Genomic DNA, 24,102 nt, shown 5'->3' on the forward strand with positions numbered 1-24,102 from the left:
AGGCAGGGACTAGCTGGGCTGGTTTTGGGATGCGGTCGGGTGAGGGGAGATTTTGAAGCTTGTGAAGTCCACATTGATACCATTGGGCTGCAGGGTTCCCAGGCGAAATGAGATGCTGTTCCTGCATATTTCAGGTGGTGTCATTGCGTCAAGCGGGAGACCCAGGATGGACATGTTGTCCAAGGATCTGGGGGGTGGGGGGGAAGAAGAGTTGGAATGGTTCATGACTGGGACGTGTAGTTGTTTGTTGCGAACTGAGTGGTGTTCTGCAAAGCGGTCCCCAAGCCTCCAAGATAACAAAGTGTGAAGCTGGATGAACACCAAGCAGCATCTCAGGAACACAAAAGCTGACGTTTCAGGCCTAGACCCTTCATCAGAGAGGGGGATGGGGAGAGGGTTCTGAAATAAATCGGGAGAGAGAGAGAAAAGAAGATAGGTGGAGAGGAGAGTATAGGTGGGGAAGTAGGGAGGGGATAGGTCAGTCCAGGGAAGACGGACAGGTCAAGGAGGTGGGATGAGGTTAGTAGGTGAGAAATGGAGGTGCAGCTTGAGGTGGGAGGAGGGGATAGGTGAGAGGAAGAACAAGTTAGGGAGGCAGGGATGAGCTGGGCTGGTTTTGGGATGCAGTGGGGGAAGGGGAGATTTTGAAGCTTGTGAAGTCCACATTGATACCATTGGGTTGCAGGCTTCCCAAGTCGAATATGAGTTGCTGTTCCTGCAACCTTTGGGTGGCATCACAATGTCAGAAGATGATGCAATGGATTTGGAGGTTGGTGGGGTGGTACGTGAGGACGAGGGGGATTCTGTTTTGGTTATTATTGCGGATAGGGGATGTGAGGGATGAGTTGCAGGAAATGTGGGAGACACGGTTGAGGGCATTTTCGACCACTGTGGAGGGGAAGTTGTGGTTCTTGGGGAAAAAAAGGGCATCTGGGATGTTCGGGATGGAATGCCTCATCCGGGAACAGATGCGTGGAGGCAAAGGAATTGGGAATAGGGTATGGCCTTTTAACAGGGAGGTGAGAGGAGGAATATTCTAGATAGTTGTGGGAGTCGGTAGGCTTAAAATGGATATCGGTTTCCAGAGCTGGAGATAGAGGGGTCCAGGAAGGAGAGAGATGTGTCAGAGGTGCAGGAAAGCTGACGCCTCGGGTCTGGACCCTTCTTCAGGGAAAGGTGCTGCTTGGCCTGCAGCGTTCATCCAGCTCTACACCTTGTTATTTCAGATTCTCCAGCATCTACAGTTCCTACTGTCTCAAACTCTTTCACAAAACGAACTACAATACCCAGAAGGCAGAGCGTGCAGTGATGACGACAGGTGTGAGCTGGATGGCAAGTCCCGGTGACGTACCCGGCGAGTTTCTCCCCGAGGATGGGAGTGCAGAGATAGAGGGGAACGCTGACTGGTGTACCACATCACCCGAGAAGCACAAAGAAATAAAGCGGCGGGTCGATCGGAGTGAGGGAGAAAGCGCGAGCCCGGGGTGGGGGGCGGGGAAGAGAAATAATAAATAAATAGAAAGGGAAGATGCCGCGTGTTTACGTCGGGAGGTTGAGTTACCAAGTTCGTGAGAAGGACCTGGAGAGGTTTTTCAGGGGTTACGGCAGGCTGCTGGAGGTGGACCTGAAGAATGGGTGAGGGACGCGCGGCGGCGGCGGGTGCTGACGAGGTTGTGATAGGAGCCGAGGGGCCCCACTTTCCCCCTCTCTTCTCACCGCCCTTTTCTCTCTTCCCCTTACCGCTATCGCTGGAAGTTTACTGCCTCACTCCCCATCACCTCGGCGATTGTGGGAATGCCGCCTCCATTTTCACCCCCTCCCCTTTGAGCGGCGTTGGGGGAAGGGGGTGCCGCGTGGATTGGGATAAAATGGCGGCTGGGAGAGGGGAGGGTGAAGCGAGGCCAGGGCGGGAGAGAAGTGGCTCCAAACGCGAAAGGGTACACCTTTATTTAGTCATTCTCGGCCCCCCCATATACTTTGTTTTTATTTGATTTCTCTCCCTCTTGCCTTCACCGCCGAGCGCCTTGCGTTAGCTTTACTTTTCCACATTCCGCTCGATGCATTTCCCGTGCAAATGTCACACCAGGGACCACCTTCCTCCCTCTGCTCAGTCCGCTCTTCCAAAACGTGAGGCGGTTTCTTTGTTTATACGCTCGACTTCACGCCATCCTCTCGCCCTCGCCGCCGACAAATGCCCATTTGTCAAAATCTCGCCTTTAATAGTTAGTTCATGCTGTCCACGTGGATTCGGCCAATCATAACAACATTCCGTCGTCGACCTGTCGCTTTTCCACACTCTATTCGCGTTTTAACACGACTGCCCAGGTGCTTTCCTTCTGCAAATTGTGCCCTTTTAAATTCTTGCAGAATCACTTGCTGTGTGGTAGTATTTGACCGGCTGTCGCAAAAGCTGTGGTTATGAAAGTGATTGGGCAGAACTGCAGGAATTTTAAACTTACAGTTTTGGATCCGAAATGCAGAAAAAGTAAGGTAGCGCTTAACATCAGAATTGTCGTTTGTTCCAAATGAGGCCTTTGAAGACTTGAGACGCATTTTATTAACACAGAAGGTGGATGGTTCGTGTGTGTAATGAGCTTCTTGAGGAACTGTGTACAATTCCAGCACTTAAAAGGCATTTGGATAAGTCCATGAATAGGAATGGTCTGGAGGAATATGGGCCAGGAGCAGGCTGGTGGGACCTGTTTACTTTGGGATTATGTTTGGCCTAAACTGGCTGGACAGAATGGTCTGTTTCCTGGCTGAATGACCCTATAATGAAAAGGGATTTTTGTTTTGCCTCCATAATTAGAGGGAACTGAGTTGAAGTTAGTTACTAGTTGGTGAAATAACAAAGGAATGTCTGGTTGAAATTGATCTACAGTGTTGGAACATGAAATTTCCTATCAGATGATAGTGAAAGAATTCATATTTCAAAAGGGCGGTGGATATTTGAAACATATTAGGGTTTGAAGAATTTTCAGGATAAAGGACTTAATGATTTGCCACTGACCAATAATTCCGAGAGGAAATTGCTGTCAATGTTAAGAATTTCATTTAACTTGTTGGACTTCTCCACAGCAGTCAGGGTTGGAATATCATAGAAACAGAGAGACTATTGTGTCAAAATCTGTACAATCTCATTTTTCACTTGTTAGCATTGATCCACTGATTTATTTTTAAGTTCTACAACAAATGTTTTGTTAACTGGCAGCTAGAGGACCAGGAGTGTATTGGTTAATCAAGTATGCTGATTAATCAAGAGGTCCATGAAATCAATGTAAAAGCACGCTCCTAAATATTTGAAATGTAGTGCAAGGGGTGTGTGTGTGTTTGTATGTATATCACTTTTTACAGCATTAATCACTTAATCTTGCAACTTTGCCTTAAGTTAAACTTAACACCATATAGTCTTCGCACCTTCAACTGACTACTCGAACATCACTGAGATGACAGTAACATGGTAAACCTCTGGTAATTCAGGTATATAATTCTTGCTGATTTATCAAGGGTGCCGGTTAAAACACAATTTGCTGTAGTTACATTTAGAAGCACTTGCACTTGCATCCTCTTTGGTTTATTAATTCTCCACATTTTGAATTGACTTGCAGAAACCTTTGAACTATCAACGATAGTCCACTTTGAGGGTGCAATAATTGCTGGAGGATATCTACCAAATAACCTAGTTGCAAGATGTTCATCATGTGAGCCATGCAAAGAGTATTTCATAATGTTCTAATTGATTCTTTTCAGCTATGGGTTTGTTGAGTTTGAAGATGCACGTGATGCAGATGATGCAGTCTATGAACTGAATGGGAAAGAACTTTGTGGCGAGCGCATAATTGTGGAGCATGCAAGAGGACCACGTCGTGATGGAAGTTATGGCGGTGGTTATGGTGGTGGTGGAGGTCGCAGTGAGTGGTTTAATATCTTGCTTAATATATTCTTGCATTTAACTTTTTTGTATTTGCTTTTAAATATTTCTAATGGCATTTTTATTGTTTTAAATTATATAACATTGTTTAAATTATGTAAGTGTTCATCCAAACCTTGTTAACAAGACCTTGATCTTTTAATTAAAAGAATCCAGTGAGGCTAAGATGTCTGCCCGTTCCGATTGACCTTGGCTTTACCTTACAATATGTAGCCTTTGGCGTTTGGCTGACCTAATGGAAGCCATGACGACAGCTGCCTTTGCCATTAGACCCTGGGTGATGAGGATGCCAAGGGTTAGACATTACTGGTTAATCTGAACTAGGTGCCTGTTACCATATGTGTGTTGTACCAAACTTCTAAAATCTGCTAGAATGTAAGTACATGATGTAATATCTAGTTTTAATATTTGGCAAAATAAATGCAGACATGCATGGTAACATAATTGTAGCATTTAGTGTAAATGCAAAATCTCTGAAATTAATAATTAATTTGAGTTTACTTTATAGTCTAATCTGTTTTTATTTTCCTGTAAAATATTGCAGATTTATTGTAAGTTAAGTGCTCACTGACTCTTTGTTAAACTTCTTAAGGCAGTGGTGGTTATGGATATCGAAGGAACGGAAGGGAGAAATATGGGCCACCTGTCCGTACAGAGTTCAGACTGATCGTTGAAAATCTTTCAAGCCGTTGCAGCTGGCAAGACCTAAAAGTAAGCATTGGGACTGCGTACAAATTTTTCAGTAACATTGAAATTGCAGTTTCTTTCTTATTTGCATTTTTAAATTTACTTTCACTTTTGAAGGATTTCATGAGACAAGCAGGAGAAGTGACCTATGCAGACGCTCATAAGCAGCGTATGAATGAAGGAGTCATTGAATTTAGATCATACTCTGATATGAAACGAGCTTTGGATAAGTTGGATGGCACTGAAATCAATGCAAGAAAGATTCGATTGGTTGAAGACCGCCCCCGTAATCGACGCTCCTCTTCTGGTAGTCGATCGCGGTGAGTGCTGTTTTCAGTGCATGTTAGCTAAGAAGTATTTAGTTGATTAGGATCTTGCAATAAAGTTAGTGATTGCATCTTTAATTGGTTTGCTATTTGGAAATTTTAGTTATTGCATTTATGGCAGTAAGTCTATAATATCCTGGAGACATTGTACACATAATGTGATTTAATGCAGAATTAGACATGGGAGTTGTGAATAAAAACATAATTGTGGAAATATTAGCAACTATAAAAGAAAAACACCAGTTAATGTTGCTTTGAGTTCTGACGATGGGTTCTGGTCTGCAGACAGTTTTTTTTCCATATGATTTTGACGTGAATTGTTTTTAATCTCCAACCTTTGTTTTCTTTATACTCCCTGGTGTTGAAGGTGGTTTGAGGCAGAGGCAAGATATCACGTCCGTTAGAAGGTGGGGAGAAATGTCTCGGGCTAATGGGTTTAAAAGTATTTAAGAAGTTAGGAATATGCTAGTTGAAAATTTTACTTCTGATAGCAGGTATAGGACCAAGTCATTGCAGCGAATGAACTGAATGCGGCACTTGGTATCAAGCAACTTTCCTTAGCAAGATTAATTGACAGATATCTTACGGATCAAGGAATGGGAAACATGTGAAGTCAGTAACCAGTCGCTTGTGCCAAACTCCCATCTGTTAAATAATAAAGGTTGAACTGCAGCGGCAAGAGTGGTCCTTGCTAAAATTCAGGACGAGCTGTCACTTAGTTTTGGGAAGATGTATCTGCTAAATGAAGTAACTAGGAAGTGCAGAGATAAATTCTGAAGAACTATTCACAGGCATTGGTGTAAAGAAATGCTAGTGAGGGGTCTGTTAGAGCATTCAGAAACTGAAGAAGAGGGCTGATGTGGGTATGTAAGTAAGGGTCGTGCATTTGGAGTCACAACAGTATTAAAGATTTTCCCTAACATCAAGAAAACTGCTTAGAACATTTACTAGGAAAGATGTTGCTCAACTAGAATAGAACATCCTTTATTGTAACCTCTACCCTAGTAGAGGAGCACAGTGAAAAGTTTTTACAATGGCTACCTTTTAATGGCACTATCTTAGGTACAAGTACCCTAGGTACAAATTTTAGAGTTTAAAAAAATGTTGTTATTACAAAAGAGGATTAAGACGAAAGATGTAGTATTACTTACAGTATCTGGGGAATGAGTTAGAAATGTAGCTATAGCATTGTGAAAAGGATTTACATTGCAGTCAGGCAAGAATTTCAAACAACAGTAGCTCAGCACGTGGCGCCAGGTGCAAGTCCAACGGCTGTCCTGCATTGCTCCAGCCTCCAAACTGCTGCTCACCAGTACTCCGCAGCAGCAAGGTGAGTCAAACTGTGCCAGGATTCACTTCTCCATGTGACGTTCCGGGACTCAGCCCAGACAATGCTTGTTCAATGTCATTACTCTGGGACTTGGCTCATGTTTGTTCTGCTGCCGCAGCCGGACATGGGAGCTAGAGAGAGTGCATAAAAGATTTACAAGGGTGTTGCCAGGCTTGGAGAATTTGAGTTATCAAGAGAGCTGAGTAGGCTGGGGCTTTATTCCCTGGAGCTTTGGAGGTTGAGAATTGATCTTTTATAAAGGTTCATAAAATCAAAAAGAGCATCAATAGGGTGAATAGCCACAGTCTTTCCCCAGGCTAGGGGAGTCCAAGACTAGAGGGCATAAGTTTAAGTGAGGGGGAAAGATTTTAAAGGGTCCTGAGGAGCACTGTTTTCACGCAGAGGGTTCTGTGTGTGTTTGGAATGAGCTGCCAGAGGATGTGGTGGATATGGGTACGATTACAACATTTTTAAAAGGCATCTGGATTTGTTCGTGAATAGGAAGGGTTTCGAGGGATACAGGCCAAATGCTGGCAAATGAGTCGAGATCAGTTTAGGATATCTTGTCAGTGCAGATGAGATGGACCAAAGTGCCTGTGTCTGTGGTGTGTAACTCTATGACTCTAGAGTCCCCTGTTACAGTTCGTAATGCTTCAGCCACCCAAGATGGTCATGTTAATTTGCCGTGGCTATCTAACTATTGTAGGATAGGAATAAAGTTGAAAGGATGTGAACATGGACTGATGGAAAGAAGGAAGTTATATTCATTTGCGTGTTTCACAGTTTCGGCATCTTGTAGAGTAATATTACAGCCAATTTACGTACCTCATTATTCCAGGTGAGTTTAATGACCAGGAAATCCTGCTTAATTGATGTTTGGTTGAAGGAAGTTTTTGGCTTGGTGTCTAAGGACTTGTGTGTTTCCTAACTTTTTTGCTTACCTTAAAAGTCACGCAAGTGTCTGTTAGTGTCTTTGATAAATATGGCGTGCATCTGTGCAGCAGCCCCTCAGCACCACACTGAGCTCGATTGCGAGATTTGAGGTCAAGTTGAGATTTGACCTCAGTCTTAAGGGGTGTGACTGCTGCTACTAAATCTTGTGGAGCTGAGACTGAATTCTTTTGAGAATCTTCAACAATGTGGCATTGGATCATGTGGTTGTAGATAACATTTGTGATTGGACCCTCGTCTCTGATTCCAAAGGTTTTTGGTTGAAACCCCACTTCAGTACAAAATTAAGCTGACATTCCAGTGTCTATGTGCAGTCCTTCAGATGAGTTGTTAAACAAAAGCCTTGCCTTTTTCTCTTTGAAATGAAAGATCATGTATCACTCTTGGAAAGAGCATTCTCCCCAATAGTTTGCTCAATATTTGTCCCTCAAGCCAACAATACAAAAAAGATGATGTCATTATTGTCAAATTGCTGTTTGTGAAAGAACACTGTGTGCAAAATGGCTTCTTTCTGTATCTGTCCGTCTCTTTCTCTGTCACGGTCTTGTCTGCATCTTGGGGCACTTGAAGCCAATTGTTGTCTTCTCCAACTGTGATATGAGGACAAATTAAACTTTGGTTGTCAGATCCAGATGCTTCAACAGCATGTTGTCACCTTTTTATCTTGATGTTAAGCTGCTCTGTGTATCTTAAAAGTATCTTTATCATTTTTACAAATCACACTGTCCTTCCTATTTGTGGTTGTTGATAAACTTGGAACTAAGGTGCATATTTCAATCTATAATAACTGACAAAAAGAAATGCCAGTTAGTTTGCCGCCTTATCACATTTTTTTTCATGACATTTTAATTTACAGATCTAGGTCCCGAAGCCATCGTCGTAGTAGAAGTCGTAGGAGCAGTCAAAGTCGGTCTGGCAGTGCATCAAAGAGCAGGTCACGTTCTCGGTAAGTAAATTTATTGAATGGCTGGAATTTTCTTTCTTTGAAGGCAAATTCTGCATGGTATTATGTAACTTTACACAAAATTATAAAGTTTGCTGAAGGTACACAATATCTAGCGAATTCATGAAAAAAATCTCTCTGATTATATTAAGTGTGGACAGGTACAATTTTAAAAAGTGCTGAAATATTCAGCAGATCTGGCAATTCCTGTGAAGGAAGAAATGCCATTAGTATTGTAGTAACCAGGTCATGACCTGAAACGTCAACTGTTCCTCTTCTCAAACGCTGCCAGACCTGTTGAACATTTTGAGCACTTTCTCTTAATTTCAGATTTCCAACATCTACACTGTAATGCTTTATGATAAAAGCATATTTAGGTAGTCTACTATAATGGCATGCGGTAAAAGCAGTGTATAACTGAATAATGAGCAGAATTCTGATAAATCCAATGTAGCGTGGATATGTTGCATGTGATCTGAACTCCGGCAACTTGGCTGATAATCCAACAAACCTAGTCTTATTTGCTTTCATATTTGTCAGTTTTAGCATGTTTTATGTTGTTGGGATCAGTACACCTTCAGATCTTATTTGTTGCTTAAGGTAGATGTCCATGAGGGAAATTGTAATCTGTGGTTCAGCGCTTATTGGTGAGCGTTGTGCATTAGGATTGACTTGTATTCCTAAATCAATGATTATGTTTTGGGACAACATCAGAATTTGCTGGAAAAACTCAGCAGGTCTGGCAGCATGGGTCTGCTTTCTCTCGACAGAACTGCTAAATTTTCTAGCATCCTGACTGTGTGGAAGCAAGCTGTTTGGCCCAGCAAGTGCACACTGACTTTCTGAAGAGCATCCCACGCAGACTTGCCCACACCCTCTATCCTATCCCTGTAACCATGCATTTCCCTTGGCCAGTCCAAATAACCTGCGCATCTTTGGACTGTGGGAGGAAATCAGAGCACCCAGAGAAAACCTATACAGACTTCATAGACAGTTGCTCAAGGCTGGAATTGAATTGTTTTGGGTCCAATATCTCTTGATTTAATATTGAACTTTGTGAATATTCCATTTTTTAATCTTTTTTGGATTGTAGTGGGTGGAGAGATGAGTTAGTTTTGTGGTTAGCCAGTTTTAAGACCCTGTTTGTAATTTGCTAGCTGTTGGGGAGAGCCGAGACATTTTTAACTTGGTAATGACTCGAGGATTAATGATTTATTTTTTAAAAAGTTGGGTTGTATTCATGCATGATATGGTCATTGCATTTGTTTTTGAATTTGAGGCATGCAGACTTCCTTTAGGAAGTTTTATATTCCCAGAAAAAGTGTTACTTAGTTTCAAATGTTGCATCAACTCCTATAGACATCAAGATTTTTGTTGAAGTTTGCCACAAAACAAATTACTTGCCTTTACTATCTAGTTCTCCTGTTCTTTAATTTGCTTCGTTAACTTCAGTAATCAATGCAGGCAATTAGCGGTTGATATTTTACTCAGGAATTTAACTACTGTTTTCATAGAAGATGTGTATTGGTTCATTTAAAATTTCTGCAGGTACAAGATATACATTCACAAATGAATAGGAAAATAACCTTGTTTCTGTAATTCACCGCTACAGATGGGTTTTTTTTGTCTCTGCATTTACCCAACACGGTCCTATTTGTGAGTTGAACCTATTAAGTGATGTTTAAGCATTACGTTTTTGCCTAATTTTTCTCTTTCATCCTGTAACTTGTTAGGTGCTTCAGGGACCATGTCTCTGTCGTCATAATGGTCAGCAGCAGTGAGGTTGGGAGTAGCTTTCAGGACTGAACAACTCTATTAGCTGGAAATAGTATGTGAATATTCGTTTGAGCACTGGTAATAAAGTGTGAAGCTGGATGAACACAGCAGGCCAAGCAGCATCTCAGGAGCACAAGAGCTGACGTTTCGAGCCTAGACCCTTCATCAGAGAGGGGGATGGAGTGAGGGTTCTGGAATAAATAGGGAGAGAGGGGGAGGCGGACCGAAGATGGAGAGAAAAGAAGATAGGGAGGGAGGGAATAGGTCAGTCCAAGGAAGACGGATAGGTCAAGGAGGTGGGATGAGGTTAGTAGGTAGGAAATGGAGGTGCGGCTTAGGGTGGGAGGAAGGGATGGGTGAGAGGAAGAACAGGTTAGGGAGGCAGAGACAGGCTGGGCTGGTTTTGGAATGCAGTGGGGGGAGGGGACAAACTGGGCTGTTTTGGGATGTGGTTGGGGAAGGGGAGATTTTGAAGCTTCTGAAGTCCACGTTGATACCATTGGGCTGCAGGGTTCCCAAGCGGAATATGAGTTGCTGTTCCTGCAACTTGTCCTCACCCTCAACAACTTCTCTTTTGATTCCTCCCACTTCCTACAGACAAAAGAGGTGGCCATGGGCACCCGCATGGGCCCCAGCTATGCCTGCCTCTTTGTAGGTTACGTGGAACAGTCCCTCTTCCGTACCTACACAGGCCCCAAACCCCACCTCTTCCTCCATTACATTGATGACTGTATCGGCGCCGCCTCTTGCTCCCAAGAGGAGCTCGAACAGTTCATTCACTTCACCAACACCTTCCACCCTAACCTCAAGTTCACCTGGGCCATCCCTTACCTTCCTGGACCTCTCAGTCTCCATCTCAGGCAACCAGCTTGTAACTCAAGCCCACCGACTCCCACAGCTACCTAGAATACAACTCCTCCCACCCACCCTCCTGCAAAAATTCCATCCCCTATTCCCAATTCCGCCGCATCTGCTCCCAGGATGAGGCATTCCACTCCCGCACATCCCAGATGTCTAAGTTCTTCAAGGACCGCAACTTTTCCCCCCACAGTGGTCGAGAACGCCCTTGACTGCGTCTCCCGCATTTCCCGCAACACATCCCTCACACCCCGCCCCCGCCACAACCGCACAAAGAGATCCCCCTTGTTCTCACACACCACCCCACCAACCTCTGGATACAACGCATCATCCTCCGACACTTCCGCCATCTACAATCCGACCCCACCACCCAAGACATTTTTCCATCCCCACCCCTGTCTGCTTTCCGGAGAGACCCCACTCTCCGTGACTCCCTTGTTTGCTCCACACTGCCCTCCAACCCCACCACACCCGGCACCTTCCCCTGCAACCGCAGGAAAGGCTACACTTGCCCCCACACCTCCTCCCTCACCCCTATCCCAGGCCCCAAGATGACTTTCTATATTAAGCAGAGGTTCACCTGCACATCTGCCAATGTGGTACCCTGTATCCATTGTACCCGGTGTGGCTTCCTCTACATTGGGGAAACCAAGCGGAGGCTTGGGGACCGCTTTGCAGAACACCTCCGCTCGGTTCGCAATAAACAACTGCACCTCCCAGTCGCGAACCATTTCAACTCCCCCTCCCTTTCTTTAGATGACACGTTCATCATGGGCCTCCTGCAGTGCCACAATGATGCCACCTGAAGGTTGCAGGAACAGCAACTCATATTCCGCTTGGGAACCCTGCAGCCCAATGGTATCAATGTGGCCTTCACCAGCTTCAAAATCTCCCCTCCCCCCACTGCATCCCAAAACCAGCCCAGCCTTTCTCTGCCTCCCTAACCTGTTCTTCCTCTCAACCATCCCTTCCTCCCACACCTCCATTTCCTACCTACTAACCTCATCCCACCTTCTTGACCTGTCCGTCTTCCCTGGACTGACCTATCCCCTCCCCACCTATACTCTCCTCTCCACCTATCATCTTTTCTCTCCATCTTTGGTCCGCCTCCCCCTCTCTCCCTATTTATTCCAGAACCCTCACCCCATCCCCCTCTCTGATGAATGGTCTAGGCCCAAAACATCAGCTCTTGTGCTCCTGAGATGCTGCTTGGCCTGCTGTGTTCATCCAGCTTCACACTTTATTATTTTGGATTCTCCAGCATCTGCAGTTCCCATTATCTCTGATTCATTTGAGCACTGTTGAGTGGCAGTTAGCTGGGGACCTACTGGTTTGATAGGACAAGTGGGGAACTAAATAGTTCAAATGCCAAGACATTAGGTAGCTCAGCAAACTGAAGCACTTTCTGATCCAAATATATTTGCTGAACAAACACTTTTTAAAAATGATTTTAATGCATTTATATTCAATTTAAGTTGAATTTTTATCTCAATTTCTTGCTGCTGCCTGTTTTGCTAAATTTATAATGATGCAAAAAGAAAGGGGGCACTTCAAAATTTAAGTAATAATTTTCCTTTGCATTTCTAACTTCAGATCTCAGAGCAAGGGCCGTTCGAGGTCCAAGTCAAAGTCTCCACAAAGGAAATCTAGATCAAGAGATAATTCCAAAGTCATGTCTGATAAGGGCTCTCGTTCTCGATCTCCAAGCAAATCAAAATCTGAATTGAATAATGAGTCACACAGCAGATCCAGATCACCTCAAGTAAATGGTAAAGGAGATGCTCAATCAATGTCTCGTTCACGTTCAAAGTCCCGCTCAAGATCAAGAGAAGCGCCTCTTCTTGCATCACCAATTAACTCAAAGCCAAGATCAGTGAATGCCTCTCCATCCAACTCTCGTTCTAGATCAGCATCTAGGTCCCGATCTAGATCAATATCCAGGTCTAGATCTGGCTCTAAGGATTAGCAAGCAACTGCTTATGAATGCTGAATTTGAGCTGGATGTTTTTTTCTTAAAATAGCTGTATATGTAAACACAACTCTTGGGACTCCAGATTTTTTCCAAACTGGTGGTTTTCTTTTTAGTGTAGAGTACAGTATAGGGCTATTGTACATAAACCTCTAAATTACTCTGAGCAATAAGTGCAAATAGGCCAGTTGCTTTTTTTTTCTTCTATTGATAACCTTTTCAAAGTGTATTGTGCTATTTTAGGGTAGCTTTGGTTTTAATTTCCTACTTTTTTTCTATTGCTGGGATATTGCACAAAGTATTGTGCATGAAGAATTGTATAAAACATCCTGATAGTTACACTTAATTTTAGTGCCAAAACTCTAATTTTAAAATAAGAGCAATGTTAACTCTAAAAGTTTGATTTATCTACTTTTGGCTCCCCGGCATGATCTTGTGTGTGGCAGACATAGAAGTACTTCTTTTGGAGGTGGTAAGGCTATAATTGTGTATAATACTTCCTGAAGTATCTAATGCCATGCTTACGATTCCCAATCTTCAGTGGTTGGTGTCTGTGTAGTTAAACTATACAATTTAACAGTGTAATCTTGTCAAGCTTACGTGCAGCCGTGATGAGTTTTGTCGGCTGAAATGACCTTTCTAGATAACATTGAATATATTGTAATGGACACATTATTTGCAATTGAATTTGTGTAACTGTCCCCCTATGCTAAAAGTAAACTATTCTAATTTAGGTTTTTGATCTTTGTGCAGATCAGCATTTACAGATGCATGTTTTTTTTTACACTAGAACATACTTGAAATATGCATGGTTTCAATAAAGCATTTTTATTGCAACTTTTTTGACCTTTTTATTTCTCAAGAACTTCATTATTTTGTCTTAAGCTACCAAACAAGCATAATTAGAGATAAAGTGTGGAGCTGGATGAACACAGCAGGCCAAGCAAGCATCTCAGGAGCACAAAAGCTGATGTTTCAGGCCTAGACCTCAGAACAAGCATAATTGTCCTTTTTTAAAATTTAAGGTTTTTCTAACTGCTAAGCAAGGATAACTACATGTATCTAGTTAAGGTACAAAAGTTGACTTCAATATAATAAAATTGAAGAATTTTAGGCATGATATTTTGGAAACTGGTATAAATGCCATCATTTTTCACAACGATCCAGAAAGACTGTATAGTTTGCAACTAACGTCTTTTTCAACACACATGAATAGGTATGTGACCATCTTCTAGCCATGTCCCCGTTCTAAGATGGTGTAGCATAAAATATGCAGACAGCACCATGTTTCTACTGATCTAATATTTCACTTTAGAAGTGAACATCATTTGGGAAAGCAAAAATCAGTTCTCCTTTTCTCTGATAAAGCACTGATTTGTAATTTCTCAGTTAGAGCAATACATTGCTGAGCAGAGATCTATTATACAGGAGGAGTAAAGTGCCACAGACTAACGTTAATTATTTCTCTTTCCATAGTGGATGAATAGTCTTAACAACAGAAATTCGCAATTATGTTGGCAACAAGTGATTTATAGAGTGGAGGGAAAACTTGTGTTTTTAAGAGAAATTTGTGCCTCCTTGTTTTGTACTAAAATTTGGAAAACTCTGGTTTGAATTTTTGTATTTTAAAAGTTTTTAGCAGCATCAATTTCCAACCTAGCAATGTGCTGCTGTGTACAGCAAAAAACAATTCAGTTGTTTAAGATTCTGCAAAAATTAAGTTTGTTTTTTCCATTTTATTCTTGGGATTTGGGTTTTACTGGTAATGTTAATGTTTTATATTGTCTGTACCTCCATTTCCTGAGAAAGTTGAAGCCCCTGTCGAAGTACTGAACTCTAAAGAAGCAGCTATATTACTGCTATGTTAGGAGTTCAAGAATGTTGATCCTTTGAGAAGGAAGGGACAGTCATATGCCCAAGTCTGGATGGGGTGAATCTTAGGAGCTTTTGGCTATCTCTCGTAGGGTGATGGCATATTTATGTAGTATTCTTTAAGAAAAAGTTTTCCAAATTGCTGCAGTGAAGGCGTGCACACTAGCCAAATGTCAGTAATGGGTGTATAGGTGAGTGCATGAAGCACTGATTAAACTGCGTCTTTTGGGGCAGTTTGCAGTTGTATTCATCTGAACAAATGGTCAGTGTACTTCATATTTTGACCAATGCCTCATTAATAGTACAACAATTTTGGGCAGCCACTTACTGCAGGATACCCAGCTTTTGATTCTAAGTAGCAGGGTAATTTTGTGGGTAACTGAACAAGATTTTTTGGCTTAATGCTGGAAACCCCTCTTCCATTTGGCATATTGCTGGAGGAGTCAGAGGTCTACAGCACAGAACAAGATCCTTTGGCCCATCAGGTCTGTGTGAGCCAAAACTTACCACCTAACTATTTTAATCTCACTTTTCCTGCATTTGGCTCTTATCGATACGGTATTGAGAAATTGTTTGATTTTGGGATGGTCATTCAAAGCATTTGCAAAGTGTGAATTGTGAGATGTTGCTTTCTTTTTGTAAGCAGTGAATATGTTTGGATTTACACAGCTGCCTGGGTGAAGTCACATTTCCTGTGGGTGCATTATAAATGTGTGATAAACAAGGTAGACAGCTGCCTTCACTGGCTTAGAAAGAAGTTAATTTCGATGGTAAAACGTATACTAAAAGGACACATGCATGAAAATGTTTTTTTTTGTTCAAGATTGAATATGATTTGCTCCTAAATGATTATTTTTTTTTCCCCCCTATTTGGATTAGCTATCAGCACCAACTGGGAACTGCAAGTGGATCTTTGTGGCAGACTTGTATTTGGAATAGTTACCTAAGCATGTGAGAAAAATTGAAAAATACAGGGAAGATGTCAGTTTTTGTAAAGAAGAAAAATTAACAATCTGCTCCAGGCTTTTTGAGTGTATTTGTTAGGTTGTAGATAGTCAGATACAATAAAGTTTTTCTGACTGTACCCTCTGTACAACTATAATAAGCTCTCAAACTGAAACTGCACTAAACTTTCTAAATGCTGCTGCTTGTAGCTACTGCCAGGAGATCTGCTGTCATGTCATACCTGTTTGTCTTATGCCATCCTCACATGTTTGCTGTAGCTCATCTCTGTCCACTCTGATGCCCACATCAAATTCCACCTATGTTGACCCTTTATTGCTCTCAAGGAGGGATCTCTGATATTTGGCTCTGATGAAATGGCTAAAATAATGACTTTTTCTTGATAATTAATGGAGTCTATTTTGTGCTCGTAATATTAAGTTGCAATTGTCATGTGGAATTTTTCTAAATCGGAAGTACTAATTTAAATTCAAAAGTTAGTCCTAAAATGACTTGCAAGAACGGATGTGTGGTCAGAATGCTTCAAAGAATTCAAACAATAAGAATTTATTCATGATCCAAGTAGACAAGGTTTTCTGGCTGTTCCGCAAAGGTTGGAAGTTATTGAAAAGTGTAGACGTTCATTGAAATATCAACTTTTGCTAAATAACAATTAGTTCAAACAGGTGAAAATTTGTGTATGGTGTGATAGTTTTCTTTTTATAAAAAATGCAGTTTAACTTCGTGGAAAGAGAAGAACACATGTCTTTCTAGAGATAGACTCCAGGAACCAAACCTAATCTAACTTGCATGTTAGGTTGACAGCTGACAGCTGTGTGCATTTAATGATGTTTTACATCTTGTTAAAATGCGTCCATGTCTTTTGAGTTACAAAGGAAAATACCTGTTCAAAAGAAAGCAATAATAATTACACAACATTTTATTCTTTTTGCAGTCATTAAATTATAGATTTGAAATTGCTAAGATATTTTACTTCTAAGAATGTTTGCAGTTTCAAGCAGACGGCAAAACCTGCAGAAGCTTCTCATTGCATTTGGTTGTTTAGCATCTGGGTGGAGTGTTCACTTTGGCAGAAAAATACAAGTCAACCGTGTCCTGCACATATTAGAAAATTGTAGGCAAGGACTGTAAACGTGGATGCTGAAGGCTTTAAAAAAAACAATGGACTGAAGTTTCTCAGATTTTAGCTTTTTTTTAAGAATGTGACTCATGTTACTCCAGCCTGTAATAAAGGACGATGACTTTTCTCATGCATTTTTTTTGTATTATGTAAGTGGTTTCTTCAGTGGCCATCTTGTGGTGGAAGAAGTGAAAGTGTTCATTTACTACCCAGACTTCAGATGTTGTATATCGTGACACTGTGGTCCTGTACTGTAATCCCAGAGGAAGTGGTCCAGATTGAAAAGTTTGCTTTTCCTTAGTTCACTGTCGAGGATCTGGAGGTGAAGTGGTGGAAAGGGAGGCAGTTTTTGTTTTTGGCTCTAAAAGACCCTACATCACCAGAGTCAGCCAGCCTGAACAGAAGTAGCAGTCAGCACTTGCTGCAATAGCCCAAGTGAAACAATGCACAGCATTGCAGAACAAACGTTAATGATCTGTGCTCCATAAGAGTAATTGCTACCATCTTCTGTTTGCCATCTTATGCTCACAAGGCTACCATTTGCTATAATTCTGCCACTGCACACATCTCGCCAAATTTCAGGGACTACGGTGTTCATTATTGCATGGCCAATCAAGGGCTCTGTCAGTATCTACTATTCCAGCTGTCCATGTTTCCCATATATTCACTGGGGACACCCCACTATCTCTTTTGCTCCTACACTGCCACTAATTTCTCTTTCATTCACTATCATCATACTCAGTCTCCCCTTTTGTTTAATCGTAGGAGACATTGATTTACAGGAATTAAAGGATTGATGTACTAGTTGTTCATGACCTGCAGGACTAACCTAACACTGCACTAGATTTAGACATGTCCCTTGACCTACTGCAGCAGTATCACCTGAGTGACCAGGGAGAAGCATTTAAGTCGTGTGTCTGACCTCCTGACTGAAGTTTTGAAGGTCAGAAGTTGATCTAAGAGCATACAAGCATCATAGTATGCAGAGTTTGGTGGCTTGCTGATGCCTGACTGGCTTGGATGAAGGGAAGAGAATGGCACCCATTGGAGTATTTAGGAACATTATGGTGAAAGCAGAGTTTGATTAAGGCTCAGAGAAAAGCAAGCTGTGACTTACTGTTGCTAGATCATTTTTCTGACTTTCACATCAGGATTTGGTGCTGCCTAGTTCCTTGGGGAAAGATAGCAAAATGGGAAGCTGTGGAATTGAGATGAAATAGACCATGAATGTGATGCAAGTGATGGAAATAGGTCAGTCACTAGCTACTAGTGAAATTTGTAACTTGCAATTTGAACCTTAAGCAGGAAATCAAAAGTATTGTTCTTGACATCGAGATTCTGAATTTAAAAATGTTTTGCCCTATATTCCCACATTTCCTGCCCATGCTGCATGGGTGGGGGGAGAGGGGAGAACTGGAAAAATTCTAATGCTTCTAAGAAATAGACTGAAGTATCAAAAAAAGTATTAGAAGGAAACAAACAGTTAAAAAAAAACCCTGTTGGTGAATGAAGATGAAACCCTTAAGTGTACCAGAAATTATGCAAAAAACTGGAGGATCTGCAGAAAGAGGGTAACAGGTACTGAGAGCATTGCACATGCGCAATCTCATCCCTCAGCCCGCAGCTAAGACGCGTGAATATTGTATTGGTAAGAAAACCAATTATTTCACTATTAGTAAAATATCGTAAATGACTTCAGTGGGGCAAAAAAAGACAAGATCCCAAGAGGGCAAATAGCGTCACCCTTTAGTTAACATCTATTTCGGTATATTCCTGCCAAATTAATTCATTGCCTCTCAGTTGCATTCTGTTTTTACCGCGGGTGTCAGTTTTTAACTAAATATCATGTATATTTACGTGAGGGAGTCAGGAAATCGATGGGAACTCCGCACACATTCGCTTCAGAAGCGCCGCGCAGTGTGTGCGGTAGCAATTTGCGAATTTGATACCTTTTTCATTGCAACTTTCTAGTTAACTGTATCTCTGCCTAGAATTAAAGGCGTACATTAGGGAAAGACAAGCGGGGGCTCAGAGGCGGTGGATCCACCTCTAGTATCTCAATTCAGGGTGTTCATATGTATCTAAGTGTATCCCACTGAATTTTGCTGTGGCTTCTGTTCTCTGGCTCGCTGTCAGCTCCGCCATTTTGGTAAGAAATAAAACCTAGTGTTTGGATTTATTAGTCAATAAAAATGAATGGACGTGACATTCCCCGCTCAGGTAAATCTGAATATCATGATCTATTCTGTTAATTGATTTATCATGATCACATTCACAGGAATGGCAAGATTGAAGCCATTTAAACTGCAGTGATTTAATGACCTGTTTAGTCTTTGCTTTAACTAGAATTATTTTCAGCCGCCTTTTCGGATCATTTCAGGCAGGGTGTGAAATATACTTATTCAAAAATAGTAATAATTAGCCTTCAATTTCAGAAATCCGGTGAAGAAATATTTGATTTGTCCAGCAATATTTATTTATCGTACGCTGGAAATAAAGTGCACGTTGATAATGACAAGCAATATATTTTAAACTTAATTCATGCCCCGTGCATTATTTATACAACGAAAGGGAAAAGAGATTTAGTGCACGTCGAACATCATCTCATTCGATAGAGCAATGTAATGTGGCTTCACACCGACATATACCAGATTAAGCAAATAAGGTTAACTAAATTTCTTGAATTATTGTAATACTTTTTAAAATTGCTGTATTTTAACAGAACACATTTATAAGCCTCAATTGCAATTCTGAAATTTCCCTTGTGGCCAACTAAATCTCGTAATAATTGATTATAAACTAATCGGCAAAGTGGAAAACAAAGATTTGTTTACTTCACAGAAATGGACATGATAGCTAGACAAAACTGTGATAAAATAATGAAATAGGGCAGTGTTATTGATAAGCATTTACTTTTTAGGCAAATAGTTATACCATTTTGTTGGATAGAAAAAGAGGGAGAAATAAAACATGACTTGTCAACAATGGAAATCTGACTTTTTTTGAAAAACTGGAAATCGTCAACAGTTCAGTCAGTATCTGTGGAGGTAAAAACAGCATTACTATTTGGGTTGACCGTCTTTTATTGCAACTGGAAGATGTTGGAAATATTTTAAATTAGCTGATGATTTAATGCTTGTGGTGTAATTAAGAGCGTAATATCACCCAACTTTGTCCCTGCATCAACTGCTTTGCTACTAAAATCCTCATTCATGTCTTTGTTACCTCTAGACTTGAGTGTTTCAATGCAGTACTGGCTGATATCCCACATTCTACCCTTTGTAAACTTGATGTTATTACAAACTTTTTGTCTTGCAAAAGCCTCCAATTCCTTATGAATCGCATTGGTTCCTGATCAAGCAAGGCTTAATTCTTTATTTTCAAATTCTTACATGACCTCCTGTCTCCCTAGTTCCTTAATTTCCACCAGGCCAACAAAATTCTGAGGTATCTGTGCTCTTCTAATTCTGGCCATATAATTCTGAGTTTTAATACAGTTTCAATTACTGTACCTTAGGAGGTTGTGCATTCACTTGTGAGGCTGCAAGCTGCAGAATACTCTCCCTACTTCATAGAATCCCTACAGTGTGGAAACAGGCCCTTCGGTCCAACAAGTCCATATCGAACCTCGGAGCATCCCACCCAGACCCATCCCCTTTAACTCACCTAATCGACACCTCCCTAAACACTATGGGCAATTTTAGCATCGCCAATCCACCTCACTTGCACACCTTTAGACTGTGCAACGAAACCGGAGCACCCAGAGGAAACCCATGCAAACACAGGGACAATGTGCAAGCCCCACATAGACAGTCACCCGAGCCTGGAATTGAACCCAGGTCCCTGGTGCTGTGAGGCAGCAGTGCTCGTGCTACCTCATCTCTCTACCCTGCTCTTGTTAACTCCTTAAAATGACTCCTTTTGTCCTCACTATTGGTCATCTGATCCTACGTGACTTGGCACTATAATCCTGTGGAATACCTTGGGACTTTTTGTTATCAATTCTCTATAATGTAATTTGCTGGTTGTTGGGGAAATGATGTTGCAGGTGACCAAGAAAGGAGGCAAAGGGAGAGTGAGTAGAGTGATTAAATGGCAAAATTGATGGAAATGACAAGGTAAAACAAACTGAGAGTGAGACTGTTGAACAGACAAAAGATCAGTGTTAATGGGTAAAGGGTAAGAGAGGAGGAGGGATACATGGTAAATCTGGCATAAGAAGGAGTTTATGGCCCAGGTGGAAAGAAAAGGCAGAGATAAATGTCAGGAGTGAATCCTGCTTGAAATGCATCTGTACATCCTTCCAATACAAATACTAGTCCGCAGTTCCTCCAGTGGCGGTGGTGCTGAGGCAGGCATCCTCCATTATCACACCTGCTGTCTCAGACAAACTTGAAGCAGTTGTTAAAATTGTTAAACTCATTGTGAGATAGTCAGAAGGCTGCTTTTTATACAGTAAAAAGATGAGGTGCTGTTCCTCAAATTTATATTGTGTATTGTTGGTGAAAAGAAACATAAAGAGACACACATATAAATCTTTTCATTTATATGGTTCTTTTCATGACCTCATGGTATCCCAATGCACTTTAAGCCAGTTAAGCAATCCTCAGTCGCAAAGTATGAAGCATAATGGCTAATCTGTATACAGCAAGCTTCCAAAAATAACAGTATAATAGTGAGCGGGTAATTAGTTCCAGTGATGTTGACAGAAATAAATATTCACCAGAACACTGAGGATAACTTCCCTGCTATTTTTCAAAATGATGCCAAGAAATCTTTTGCATACATCAGAGAGTATAAGCAAGACTTTGGTTTAATGTCTCATCCAAAAGATAGTACCTCCAATGTATCAGCACTTCCTCAATACTGCACTCAGTGTCAGTTAGAATTATGTGCGCATGACTGTTTGGTGAAACTTGATCCCAGACTATTAATCTCCCAGCCATGACTGACTCAAACCGTGGAGAAGTGCAAGGATAGGGAATGAGAATGGAATGGAAAATTAAATTGGCAAGCAATCGAAGCTCAGTGTCATGATTGTGGACTGAACAGTTCGGGAAACTGATCACTTAATTTGCATTTGATTTCTATGGTGAGAAAGGAATAGCATAATAACTCAGAAGAAGTAAATCTCTGTTTCACTTGACTGGTGGAACGAGTGTAGTTGAAAGGAATTTAAAAAAATCATTCACAGGGTGGAGGCAACACTGGCCTGGCCATCATTTATTGCCCATCCCTAATTGCCCAGAGGGCAGTTAAGGGTCAAACATGTTTCTGGAGTCACATGTAGGGCAGACCTCCTGGTAAGGACAGTAGTTTCCGTCCATAAAAGACATCAGTGAACAAGATTTTTATTTCCTGGCAATCAACAATAGCTTCATGGTCATCATTAGACTGTTAATTCCAGATTTTTATTGAATTTATTTTCCACCATCTACCATGGGAGGATTCAAACCCAGGTCTCCAAAGTGAGACTTGAATCAGGGGCTACCATTTTGACAGAAGAGTACTTCCGTATACACACATTCATAAAATTAGCATATTTATAATTTCTGACAGGAGTAAGCAGGCAGAATCTTGAAACTTCTTAAGGATTTTCAGATTTTGGGATCATTAATCCACGAATAATCTCCTGCATGGTATTATGGTGGTAGCGAATTAGGAGGCTGTACATGAGAGCACTATCGAGTTAGGGATGGCAGCAGCAGTTCCTTAGCTGGACCAACAGAAGGGCATGTAGCACTGTTCAGCCAGTAGCTCCATGGGACGTGAGGAGCCCTTTGAGAAATTGCAAGCTTTTTAAAATTTTTCTCAGGCACAGCTGTCAGATTCTTACTGCAGTGGCCATACTGTTGCCTAGTGGCAGAAACTGACTGAGTGCTGGGCGTCCAGTTCCAGGTGTTTAAATATAGGAAGTTTTGCTGGTTCCCAAGCATGTTTCCAGGAGGTCACTTAAAGGAATATGCCATACTTTGCCAGGATCAAGGGATGGATCTTCTACCTGAACCCAGCGGTGCCTTCAATTTGGCAATGATTGGTTAGAAAATTGAACTAATTGGTGATTTGCTGCTGCCATTGTTCATTTGTCTGCGATAAGATCGGCTAGAGGTGGAGTGCCTTACATCAGCTGCCCGTGTGTCTTTCCCAAGATTCGCTGACCATCCGCTGTCAAAGCAGGCCTCTGACAGCTGATAAGATTCAACTCAACATTGCAGGTACTGACTCTGATCACAATCATGACTTTGTTTCTCTCTCAACATGCAGCCAGCTTGTCGGTTGTTCCCAGCACTTTCAAGTGGTAATTGAGCCCATTTTTGAACTGTTGTGTTTTACTAATTTTGATTGTCCAGAAAGATGTACTATAAAACTGAACAGATGTCTCAGAGTATGACATAATTGGGAGCTCTTGAAATTTTCTGATATGATGACTTGTGAAGTTCTGAACAAACCAAATATTCTGAGCAAGCGTTAGATGAAACACCAACTAATTCCTAATTTGTGACTTTTGAACATGACTGACTTTTCAATTTTCCTAACTTCACTCCAGACCCAGTTGCAATCAACTGCTGAGCCACCTTTGTAATGAATAGCAGAGTGGGATTGGAGGTCCTGTTGCCTAGTAGTGTGACTGCACCCAGGGATGTCAGCCTACAGGTAGTGAGCAGCAACAGCCCTTCTCAAAATGATCGCCTGTCAACTAAAGCCTTCATTATTCCAGGTATTGTGCTGTTAGAAAACAAAGAACATTCGTGAGAATATATTTAAAAGTTGAATTTCATTCGGCAATAACTGATCAACTGCCATAAGCTGAACTCATCTAACATAATTGGACAAGCTGTTAAAAAATTAAGAATAAAACTATTCAAGTATGGACAAACAAACTTAAAATTCGAGTCATATCACATAATTTTTCAATGGATAAATGTTTATATATGTTGCAGTCAAGTTCACTTCTATGTTTTGTATGTGAAGACAAATTTTACTGATACACAGCATGATACTTTGCCTGAATTTGGTATTGTAGTTCTGAAACTTGCATACCTTTTTAAAATTAAGAACATCGTATAAACGTCATTGGAAGAATAATCAAATTATCTTTAGAGATAGTAAGAACTGTAGATGTTGGAGTCTGAGATAACACAGTGTGGAGCTGGAGGAACACAGCAGGCCAGGCTGCATCAGAGGAACAGGAAAGCTGACGTTTCAGGTCGGAATTTTCTGAAGAAGGGTCCCGACCCAAAACAACAGCTTTCTTGCTCCGCTGATGCTGCCTGGCCTGCTGTGTTCCTTCAGCTCCACACTGTGTTATCTCAGATTACCTTTAATTGGTATTTAATAGACAAAGGTAGGTTATTTAACCTATGAGAATTTTGGTG

The 24,102-nt window shown here is 41.4% G+C and overlaps 2 protein-coding genes across 8 annotated transcripts in view; both read left to right on the forward strand.

Moving 5' to 3' along the window:
* The first annotated feature begins 1,387 nt into the window (after positions 1-1,387).
* Positions 1,388-13,608, forward strand: LOC125461463 (serine/arginine-rich splicing factor 6-like). Of its 2 annotated transcripts, none has more exons than XM_048550284.2 (6): positions 1,388-1,635; positions 3,751-3,911; positions 4,524-4,642; positions 4,736-4,938; positions 8,082-8,171; positions 12,396-13,608. In XM_048550284.2, the coding sequence occupies exons 1-6, from the start codon at positions 1,529-1,531 to the stop codon at positions 12,766-12,768; spliced, it is 1,053 nt and encodes a 350-aa protein (XP_048406241.1). In that variant the 5' UTR covers positions 1,388-1,528; the 3' UTR covers positions 12,769-13,608. The 2 variants fall into 2 exon arrangements, with proteins under 2 accessions (XP_048406241.1, XP_048406242.1); XM_048550285.2 differs by lacking the exon at positions 1,388-1,635 and adding an exon at positions 2,154-2,325.
* A 4,693-nt stretch (positions 13,609-18,301) lies between these two features.
* The window catches only part of l3mbtl1 (L3MBTL histone methyl-lysine binding protein 1), an 82,510-nt gene continuing 76,709 nt past the window's right edge, over positions 18,302-24,102 (forward strand). For 2 of the 6 annotated variants that reach the window (XM_048550212.2, XM_059652772.1), the window contains exons 1-2: positions 18,630-18,875; positions 23,274-23,444. In XM_048550212.2, coding sequence (XP_048406169.1) covers positions 23,309-23,444 — 136 coding nt within the window. In that variant the 5' untranslated portion in view covers positions 18,630-18,875; positions 23,274-23,308. The other 4 variants (XM_048550211.2, XM_048550213.2, XM_048550214.2 and 1 more) reach the window with 4 other exon arrangements.

Source organism: Stegostoma tigrinum, chromosome 19 (assembly GCF_030684315.1).
Source record: "Stegostoma tigrinum isolate sSteTig4 chromosome 19, sSteTig4.hap1, whole genome shotgun sequence".
Classification (NCBI taxonomy): Eukaryota; Metazoa; Chordata; class Chondrichthyes; order Orectolobiformes; family Stegostomatidae; genus Stegostoma; species Stegostoma tigrinum.